This window comes from Mya arenaria, chromosome 15 (genome assembly GCF_026914265.1).
Source record: "Mya arenaria isolate MELC-2E11 chromosome 15, ASM2691426v1".
Classification (NCBI taxonomy): Eukaryota; Metazoa; Mollusca; class Bivalvia; order Myida; family Myidae; genus Mya; species Mya arenaria.
In genome coordinates this window covers 13276179-13288214 of record NC_069136.1, presented here as the reverse complement: position 1 = coordinate 13288214, position 12036 = coordinate 13276179, and the positions used below count along the sequence as shown (strand labels likewise).

At 36.5% G+C, this 12036-nt stretch overlaps 1 protein-coding gene across 1 annotated transcript in view; it reads right to left on the bottom strand.

Annotated features, from left to right (window-relative positions):
* Nucleotides 1–5306: 5306 nt before the first annotated feature.
* The window catches only part of LOC128219120 (TPR and ankyrin repeat-containing protein 1-like), an 82556-nt gene continuing 75826 nt past the window's right edge, over nucleotides 5307–12036 (bottom strand). Inside the window, 2 exon segments of the mRNA XM_052926941.1 lie at nucleotides 5307–6154; nucleotides 6550–9396. Of these exon segments, the coding sequence (XP_052782901.1) occupies nucleotides 5978–6154; nucleotides 6550–9396 (3024 nt within the window). The 3' untranslated portion in view covers nucleotides 5307–5977.

Here is a 12036-nt window from a genome sequence, read left to right as displayed (position 1 = left end):
TTATGTATTGCTTGCATGGCTTATCCAAAATAGATTATCGAGCTAATGTTTATTGAAACTTCATACTCGATTTTAAATAAAGGTTCCTGTACATTGTATCTTAAATATTTCCAGGTTCCATGCCTACGGTAACCCCCACCCCCTGTGTTTGATGGCCCCCTATGTTTACAGCTCCTGGGAAAGGGATATTTTACTAAACAATAACATAACACTACCGACTTAGTAACAAATGAATCCCTTAAAAGGACCGTGACATGTAGCTATTTTATAATTTTGTCCAAGTCTTGCACCAAACACACTAGCATACTCCGCTATCGGCTCACGAGGACGCGGACAGAAGCGTGTCCATCTGAAAACATTTAAACAAGCATGTATGTCGAATGGGTAGAACCGTTCAAACTGAACGAGAATACTAAGTTAGATGCAACCCATCAAAGACGCTGTGGATATTTTTGAAACATGACTAAAAGGTAGGTAGACGATGCAGTTCACCTGTATACCAAGTTTGAGGTACCTGGATACAAGCGTTCTTTAGTTATTGAACGGGATCGGATTTTTAGCTCAAGGTCTCCACGACCTTGACTTTTGAGCACCGATTTGGGAAACCATTATGCGCTGTTTTTAACCGGGTAAATTCAGCTACACAGCGACAAAATATTATTTTCATTATGTTATATGATGTATTATCGGCATCATACTAGGTTATATTGACAATTCTAGGCTTGTTTTAAGGAAATACTGTATTTACCGATTTTTTAACCATCTGGCCCCAATATCACGAAAATACTTAAGTCAAATCTCAAACTCAGTCTCAACTCATGTCACCATATAAAAGCATAATTTTCTTCAAAATCTTCCATGTTTGATACTTTTTGAAAACATATTTTCTTAAAGAATGTGTTGATAAAACGAGTTTTTCAATATTTCAAGGAAAACTAGTTCTGGAGCAAAAAAATATACTTGAGTATTTTATAAAGAATACAGAAATGTACTCAAATATATTTTTGGCTGTAGAATATATTTCCCTTGGAATTTCACCAAAGGCTTTTATCAGCATATTCTATGATAGAATGTGCTTATAAAACTGTAAATAAAAACATATATGATTTTAATAAATTTTGATGCTATGTGGTGAAATGTGTTGAGACTGAGTTTGATATATGACTTAAGTATTTTCGTGATATTGGGGTCTGGTGTCTAGTCCCTTTAACATTGTGAGTACTTGTGTTCACCGTCCTCAGCTGCATCCATCCCCAGGTACGTAAGGAGGGCGTCGTAGTCGACGATGGTCAACAGCATGAACGTCTCCTTGATGAATCATAGCCAACATCAATGGAATGTCTGATTGAACTTTATTTCGAACATTATCGTACACTCCCTGTATATTGCTGGGCCCAGATTTCAGTGGTTTGATGATAAGTGGGCGATTTAGGACCTGAATGATACTGATCGGAAAAACTAAATTCATATATATATGAATAGCATATATCCATATATAAGAACCAGATATGCATATCCATTGAAAAAAACATGAACTTTGATTAGGCCCAAAACATCAGTGGTGATATAGCACATGTTTTGTTTAAGTTCACTCTCTTCGATTCAATAATGCGTGTTGTGGTCATACACAGTCTGATGGCATTACATTCGTCCTCGTTTATAATTTAAAAGATTGCTTTTGAACTTTTGAAATCAATTCATTAACAGCATCATCGTCAAATATTAGCGGATGTTTGAAGTTAAAAAAACAACACCTTTTTTAGGGGACAAACAAATTACACAGTAGTTTCCCGAATTTATATCAAAATATCATTCATGGGTGAAAAATAGTTGTATTGAAAACAAATATTTCGATCGTACATATGTTAGCCATAATAGTTTCATCATCTTGTTTAATGCATTTTCAACACAAACTTTTGGCATTTAATGAAAAATGTTTATATTTATGACTCTGCGTATTATGACATACTATATGGTTTATGTTGTTCGGCGTCGACATCGGTCAAATCTTTACCGCAATGATAACTCAAAAGTTATTGCCCTTGATTTGTCAAAAATGGATGAAATTCATTGGATTCCTCACTTACTTGTGCATTTCTTTTTTATATCTACCAATCTTGGTTAAAATGCTTATGAATGTATGTTTTTGCCTGACTTTGATCAACAACCTCATTACACTCTTTACTAAGGTAGTATGACCGTTTTGATGTCAAAGTTTGACCAAATTTACCTTGTATGCTCCATAACTCCATAATTTCTCATCATAACTTTACCAAATTTAATAGCAGTGTTTATAGGCATAATAATATTTCGCACGTTTGATAGCCTGCTAGGTGAAAACACTCAATATTGAGTTATTAGCCATATGTTTTCAAACTGAAGAATTCTATATATAAATATTATTATATATTTGAACTAAAATACAAGTTCAATAGTGATACATATTACATCGGTTGAACTCATACTTCATATTGTTTTATCCATTTCAATTCCTGATTTTGGGCGCTCTTACTTAACACTGATGTAGCCCACAAAACTCACAAGGCTGCATCCCACAACAATAAGCATCGGTGCAGCTCAAACAACCTAGCAAAACTGCAGCCCAAAACCACCTGATACTGATAAAGCCCAAAACAATATTCGACTGCTTAAGCCCAAAGCATATTACAATGGTCCCAATTTCTTAAAATCGTTAGCGTTAAAGCTTAAGTATCTTTCTTCATTTAGCCAAATTATACCCTTAAAATAGAAATATGGGTGTTAACCATTCAATTTTCGGGATAATTATCTAGCTATCTAGTAAATATTCGCGATACATTTTTAGTAAGATAAATATCATCAGAATAAAAGCAAGATTTAAAGTGTACAGAACTGTTACATATTACCTATCCATGCTGTACAACACTAACAGGTTATCTAGTTATGGTTTGCGAATTCCACTTAATAAGTAACATAATAACTGATAAACTAGATAAGGTTCGTGTTGCCAGTTATCTATAAATGCATTTCTGGCTTCAAGCCCTAACTGGTTATCTAGTTATGCTTTGCTTCTTCCACTTACTAAGTAAAATACTTACTGGTAGAGATCTCTTCTGCTTGTACGGGGACATTACTGCGTAGGAGATTGATCAGACGGAGGTACAGGCGTACGAATACTGTGACCTCACATAAACGAGTATTTTGACATTACGTGTATGACGCGTTCATTGTCGTGTAATTATACCCCGTTTAACGTTGTTTGATCATGATCTATATAATGTTGTTTTTGAGCATAACACCACATGAAGACATTTCTGACATCTCTGGCAGCGTGTGTACCAAGTTTGATTTGAATCTCTTGGACAGTTTTTAAAGTTTGAAATACAAAGACGACACGGGCGACACAAAGGCTATCACAATACCACCAAAACAGACAAGCTAGAAATAAGATGAAGAATACCCCAGAGTCATGTCGTGGATGTTGTTTTATCAGTGCATATACACTTCAAACACGAATATTGAGGCAAAACGAAGTCTGAACAACAGCTTAATGATTAACAAAGTGAAAAGAGAACAACTTGTGGAGTATCTTTAAACAAGTAAAGTAAGAACAAAATGAAAAACTTTACCAAACATTCAGAAAATAACGAACAACTATTATACAGAATAATATAGATTAAATATGAAGTGTTTCTCATTTTGAAAATGTCTGAAAAAATATGTTTTTTGTCAGACGTTTGCATAATTAGATCAGCTATATGGAGACGCTAAATTCCATCAACTTCGAACAACCGAAAGTTCTGGCCACAAATCAAAACCTGAATGCGTGATATAAAATGTGTATGGTATATATCTTTATGGTATCTTATGTAATTTCAAGAAATACAAGAGGTTAGTGATATTTTATTCAAATACTCAAATAAAACATTTTATTGAAATTTCTTAAACATATGGTAGAATATCCGATATAACGTCATCGAACGAGTGTTATATAAATTGGAGCCCAACAGATACAACTTTTGGTTGTCATAACTTGGTTATATTCACAACAAAGGTCATAATATAGTGTGTACCAAGTCACATTTGAATATCTTAAGCGGTTTTTGAGTCATTAGCAAGGTCAAAGATTTTGTTACTATAACGATGACACCAAAGCTATCACTTAAAAAAATCCACAGCTCAAAACTTGTTAATCAAACAATGATGATTTAAACATTAAAATGGACCTATACCAGATGAAATGGAATGAAAATGGCACATACGATTATTATGGTTAGGAATGAAATAAAGCACATGCTATAAGGCACTTTATATATTTCTTTAAAAACATGGCGAACAACAATGGAAAGAAATTATTAAAACATGAAGGGAATACAATTTAGATTAATGATCTAAATCAACTAAGTACTTAAATATGCATTATACAACAGCTTCATAAGGATTTTAGACTAAAACTTTCATAATTATATAATTGTTATACCGCTACTTTGTCTAAAATTTACTTTAACTTTGACAACCATCATTTTAAATGAAATATGTAATGCTTCATTATGGGTGTTAAAACAATTGGTTGTAATAGAACTTCATGTAAACAAGTGGGCCTTAATGGCCCTAAATCGCTCACCGGAGTTAATGTTTTAAGTCTTTGTTACCACAATACAATGTTACACACCAATTCTCTTAGCTCAAGGCCTTTGATTTCAGACAAGAGTTTTTCTCTCTTTACATTTCTATGTAACAGAGGTGCCCATCGGGGAGGATCCTATTTGAACCCAGGGTTATAATTTAATAAATCTTGGTAGATGATCATTAGACAATGCTACACACAAGGTCATCCGAAGAGAACATAGCTATTTGCTTTCAAAACTGTCCACATGGTCGTAATTTTAAAGCTGTAGCTTCAAAATATTACCCAATATATCTTTATGTAAATCAGGTGACCCCTAACGGGCGTGGTTTATTTGAGGTTTTACCCAACAGGCTTAATTTGAACAATCTTGGTAGAGGGCCCCTAAACAATGCTACACACCAAATATCTAAGCCTTAGGCCTTATGATTTTGTCAAGAATATTTTTTATGTTTATCCTTTCGTTTGCCATGGGTTCGGTTGCCATGGCAACCGGAGTTGTGCACGGAATTCATTTCTTTGAACGATTTCGAAAGGGCATCTCCAAAGGAACATCCCATTGAAGTTTCATCGAAATTGTATAAGCGGTTTAGAAGAGGGTTTTGACGACGGACACCGCTCATAAACCGATAACAGAAGCTCACCTTGATAAAACAAACTCACTACAGTTAAATGAAACATGAATCTAAAAAGTCTAGCAAACCACACACCAATTTAATGAAAAATAATGTTTCAAACAATAAAATTTAAAATTGAAATCTCATTATAAGAAAAATATGCAGAACACACACAATGATTAATTTAGCAGTTGATTGAAGTAGTCCAAGTAATTGACCAGTTGCCAAAGCAAAATCGGATTACAACCACCCTACGCCATAATAACCTACTTTAACTCAAGAAGTGCCTTTTGTTTTTTTCCAGGGATTTCTTTTACTAGTAACACTTTCATTCCTTAAGCATGACTATTTATATCAGGGTTGTTTGGCGCAAAGTTGATTATTGCAACTTGTTGATATCACATGGCAGAAGTTTGTTAGATAATGCAACCATGTGCTCTATTTTATTTAAAAAATATAATCATATTATTGGTCAACTAATTTGAATGACAACTAGGCGACTAGTCAATTATATTCATAGTCAAGTTAAGTTAAAGGAAATAGTGAAAGTATATGTCAGGGAAATAACATACATTCATGAAGCTCAAATGAGACAACACATTTTTATGCTAAAATACATTCCGCCATAGGTAAATAAAAGAAAAGATGTGAAATTAAACATGCAAAATGTTCCATCGATCACAATTTTGCCTTTGAATTAAGTAATAGTCATGTGATTCCAGTTTCTCGGCCAGATTATGGATGGTTCGATGGACTATCGGTTTTGGAATCGTTGTTTTTTTCTCATGCGTTGCTTGCGGGCCTGTTTCCAGACGGGCACAGACGGCTCCTCCACAACAGCTTCTATGTCCTCTACGTCGTCATTTTCTGACTTGACACGACCTTGCCTGGTCAATCCAGTAGTTGCTTCGCAGGCATGGTACTCTCCCTCCTATGTGAAGAGTACATGTAAAGCTGAGAATTAGTGGTTTAATTCAAAACATATGCTATACATTTCACCTTTTCCAGTAAATAAAACAAACAACAACACTGATTTCATATTCGTTGCATCTACACAATCTTGCGATTCCATGAAGTGTGTAGTACATATACGTTAATTAAATTCTTTTAAGAATCATTTAAGGTAGCAAAATCACCTCTTTTTCTCACTCAACGAATGGATTTTACTCCACATAAACTATAGCCAGAGTTAATTGTCATACAAAATGTATATATATATAAACTTTACAATACACCCAATGACTATGACGATTGCAAGCCTATGGAAAGATTTAATCACTAAAACAACCAAAGCTTATAATTTATGTGAACATTAAAAATACTTACCTGTTTCAGTTTAGCCTGAACATCTTTCACAAAAGGCTCCACTGTCTGGAAGTCTGTTATAAGTTCCGTCAGATTTTGCCTAACGCGACCCGCCCCGGCCCAAAGATGGCTTGTAATCTGCATGTGAATCTCCCTTTCAATCAGGGGTATCAATCGTAACATGCGCTCAATCTCCATTCTGTGTTGCTTGTAATGCTGCTCCACATACTGCGGTTTATCCAGACCAAAACCAGAGTCATATACGAATTCTCGGAATTTCCTCAGCTGTGGTTCTACAACATCATTATAGTATGTCTTGAACCAATGGAATTCTTGACACTTCTGTGAATGAGTATTCTGTATCATATGTTCTTTACGGATTCCCGCCATCATGTGTTCCATCTGTTCACCACTGATTGGCTTTACATCTAACTCTTTTTCCCAGGGATTTTGTGCTGTTTCCAAACTGCGCTGCTTACTTGCCCCCTCAACAGTTGATTTATTCAACACAGATTCATCACCTACGACTACTGACCTTTCTAACTTCAGGCGCTCTTCCAAAATATCTTCATAGAAGACTCCACATACCCCACAGTGTGTCTCATCGATCTTTATAGCTGACAGCATGGCCTGAATCTCCGGTTTCTTCACATCCTTAGACATGCTTGCATCCTTAATATTACGGTACCACCTAGCGATAGCTGTAGCAGCCCAGATTTCACGCTCTCTTTGTGCCTGATCTTGTTTTTCTTGCCGACCTCTCCTCAATTCTTCCTCCGTCTGTTGCTCCTCAGCCTCGGGCATTCCCTCCATAGTTTCCTGGACTTGCTGCTCAGCCTGATTTAGCAGCTGCATTGCATTGAAAGTGTCCTCTGTCTTGAAGAAAGAGGATCTGAACAGGTCTCCTAGGTCGATTGAGGCAGCTACAGGAACCGTCTCCAGAGGGTCTTTCTTCATGTCGCCCTTCCATGAACAAAAAAGGACCTCTTCTCCTCTCTGCCGGACTTCCAAAAGGTTTATCAGTACATCTGCAACATCAGAAATGCCATTGCATTCTTGCAGGCCTCTCACACTCCTATGCAATCTTTCAGGGGCATCAGCAGGTAAATTTGCATGGCACATCATCCCCATGAGGCTGCTTTCATTCTCAATTAGCACGGTTTTATCGATGTTGCATACCAAGGTCATGGCCAGTATCAGAAGTCTCTCTATACATGCATACAATGTCGGCTCTCCTTGACATCTCTCAACAAGCATCCTCATCATTTCAAACTTGCCGAAGCAAACTCCAGCAACTGCAAATGCTATACACTTCAGCCTCTCCTGCATACGGCCATCATTTTTTTGGGAGTAGCTAGGCTTCCAAGAATGTACAATTTCTACAGTCGACTTGTTGCTTGCTTTTGAGGATAGCGTGGCTCCTATGAATTTGAGCAGACTGATGTAGTTGTTTGGAGCTACAAAGCAAAAGTTTCCAACATTTATGGAATTGAACTTGGCAATCACAAGAAATGTCAGGACGACATAAAACTCCATCCACATGAGGTATAGGCCAATGTCATGGAAATCTAAATTTATTTTGCCGCGAAGCAGATTCACAAATTTGCCAAACTTGAAAACAGCCTCATACGGATCATAAAAGATCAAATGTTTATAGGCATCGGCAAATCTTCTTGCAATGCACTGGACATTTATGCTTCCATTCTTGTCTGTGTCCATCATCAGCGAGTAGGATTTCATGTTTCCTTTGAACTCAGCAAGTCCCTTCTCCGCAGAAATTTCTCTGTCCAATTCGTTCTCGAGTTTTGACATCTCAGCATCGGGTGTCCTTTCGAGTCTCTCTACTCCAAAGTCAAGCTTAAACATATAGAACCCCATCTGGAAGACCAAGAACACATCCGTCTCTCGTACCGCTAAACATTTCAGTCTACAGTCCCCATTGACCGATTTCATCCACCTATCATGAAAGTACCTCTCCAAGTGTCCATGAACCTTGTCATTCCTCACTATGAAGTCCAGCAGCTGCTTGCTGTTGGAATCTATCAAAGTGGGGTGACCTCCCTTGGGCATCAGATCTTCCCAGAGTTTTGTCACAGCCCGGTACTTCCAGCTGAAATCTCGCTCACCATCGCCGATGAACTCCGCAACAACTGGTTTCAGTTTTACTGGACAGTACTTTCGAAAGTTTATAGCTCCGGAATGCACTGTCGCCTCATACTCGATCAGCAACAAATCCACTTCAATCATGCGTTTGAATTCATCTTCTGTCTGTACTCTATGCAGTTTTTTGCATGGATTGTCCACATTTCGACTCTGTTTGCATTTCATACCCATGCTGAAGTTTTCACATACCATGACTTGTTTCCTTCTCGCATTCAGCTTGTTCCACAATGGTTCAAGCCATACAGTCGTTTGCTTCAGTAAATACTCTACAACAAGTTCATGGGCAGCAGTCTTCTTAACCTCAATTTTTTTCTTGTTTTTATCTGCCTTAGTTTTGAACATACCCAAACACAGCGGCATTTCTTTAAGATGAATCTCAACTTTATCCTGGCTGAATGGATGTAAGCCATAGAACTGCTCAAACCTCCTTACTCTCTCCAGGTTGACTGATGCGTGCGGATCTACAAGAGCGATGCACACTTTGAACATCTGTCCAATGCCTTTAATTACTGTCTTCAGATTCTCATCATCTGTCAACTGTTGCCTATTTACCAGCCAGTCACAACAGGCCACACTGCCAGCGATGTTTTCAAACGGTTTAGTTTTCCTAAAAGCCTGGAGTGCCTTGCAGATATAATAATCGTCACGGAACATATCCGCCTGTAGAAGCAACACACATCCCAATCCATCCTGGTCTCCACAAGCCTGGGGGAGAGATTCAAAGTTAGAATATTGTGGGGCTTAGTAAGTTTAATATATTAATCTATTCAAGCCTGAATGAGGGGATATGAATCACTCAATAATTTGTTTCCTGGGTAGAAACCAGAGGCCTGTTTTATTAAAGATGTAAGCCACAATGTGAAATTATCAAGGAACGTCACTTGAGAATTAACGAAAGCCAGCGTTATAGGCCTTACTACACATGTGCATACTTTCACTAGTAACATGTGTACAAAGTTTCATGTGGATATCTTGAATGGTTATTAAGTCATGACAAAGTTTAGGTTTTTGCACGACTTTTTTAACTCAAGGGGCATAATTTGACAATTATTAAAGCATACTTGACAGGCTTTGCTACACATGTGCGTAGAGTCTTTTGCAACATGTGTGCCAAGTTTCATTCGAATCACATGGTCAAGGTTAAGTTTGTACAACACGACGTTTACGCCAACGACACCAAGGCTCTGACAAGAACGTGATACCTCTTTCTCTCAAAAGGCAGATGCGCTAAATTATAATAAACTAACTTGCTATAACCTGTGATGTTCGTGCAGATTTTAAGATTTTGAAGTTATGTCTAAGATTCTTCAAGAATGAAATTCGTGCCCATCTTGAGAGAACATGCTCAATGTGGACGAGAGGCAGACATCAACATCATTAGACCACTCTGATTCTGACAAAATATTATACTTGCCCCTACGCCATAAAAGTATAAATAGACATTGAAATTCGTATATATATATTGAGCAGTGGTACCGTGGGCGTTAAGGCTATGATATTAAAATTCAAATAGTATATATATTAGGGATGCACACGAATATTCGAATATTCGATCAAATGTTTGGTATTCGAATGTCAAAATCGGTATTCAAATATTCGAAAAAAAAGAGTAATAATACTTATTCTCAACAAAGAGAATAAAAAACATTTTGCCTATAACACTGTTGCTGTTTATTAAGTTCGTTTGTTTTCTCTTTACAACGACTGTCCCCTAATGCCAGAGAAGTGAATCTGATGACAATACACTAAACACGCGTCATGTGTCATTTAGGGACATATCGTCGGGTACTGTAAAAAGTCGCCCTGCTTTTACAATAACTGACTAGGAATCGGCTTTAACACCAATGTGTTGTCTTGGCTTAAATTAAGCTGTGCAACATAGCTCCAATAATGCCATTTGCTCTAATAATGTTGTTACATATATGTGCTTAACATGTTTTCCATGTTTTGATACAATGTTCGTGCTTTGAAATGGAAATGTATAGTTTAGCGTTTTAGGATATATTTCCTCCATTTTTGAACAATAGATGAGTCAAATCCAGATATGTTTTTGTTTTATTATTTTACTAGTTCCCGAGTTGGTTTGGATTTTCCATAGTTATATTTAGTAAATTTAGAGGTCAATCTCAGAACGAGGCTGCTTGTCCTACGGAAATACCCTCCGTTGGCGCAAAACGCTTTTTTACTAGGAATCCATCTAGTTTCACATTTTTACAAATATAAAGGCTGCGGAATTAAAATTATTCGATTTTGTTGTTTGTCTGTTTATAATGTATTGTTGTTGTGTTTTTTCCTGAAAATTGCGCATTTCAAAGTCTCATTTGGGGAAATCAGGGTCCGCCGCTACGACAAAGTAGGGTGAAATCACCCCGACTATTACTTAAGCGAATAATAATACTAGTTTACTACATCTTTAAAAATAGTATTTTGGTAATCGAATATTCGAATATTCGATCGAAAGTATTACCGAATATTCGAATATCAATTTTGCCATTGGTTTGCATCACTAATATATATCATTGGTACCTTTGGGCATTTAACCTATAACAGGTTTTGGTGTTGTGAAAAGTCACGGATGCCTTAATATCTCTAACAATATTTATGCATACAACTATGTCAGTGAAGCCCTTAAGATTACAAAGAAGTGTCCCAAACATGACGACTGTGAGGCAAAAATAACAAACATGTATCCTGGCAGAACGACTGCATGTATAATAATTTTATTATCAGTGATGTGGTTGACATGGCAGCTAAAGGGCTATTTTGGGGAGGGGTTCAGGAGCCGCTTAAAACAGTTTAATCAGATAAAAAATATTTAAGGTATTACTTTTTTATATGTTTGTATTGGTCCCTAGAGCAATCGGATACGTTAAATTCCACGAATCCGCGGACAAATCATATCGTTGATTATATGAAAAACACTGTATGTCCAATAGTAATACTAATGTAATATCAGCATGTTTCTCAATCCCGCAAAAGTAAAATTCTAAGTAATTTCAACTCACAAATGCATTGTATGTTAGACTGAAAAGCTTAAAATATGTAGGTCATTGATATTAGATAATGTCTAAATTGTTATAATTGTTTGGGAAGTAGTAAATTGAAACTACACAAATATACAGAAGGCTAATGTCAAGCAATACCATTAAATTCATATTAAGATTGCCAGAAAGACCCTAGGTAGTCAGGTAATTAAATACGTCTAGTGAATAAAGAAACTGGACATGCAGAAATACACTAGTTCCCAAAGAAACTACAAAATAGAAATTCTGACGGATAACTTAAATCTGAAACTTGTGTTAAGCATCACAGATACGTGTCAAATAATTGAGGTAGTCAGCATAT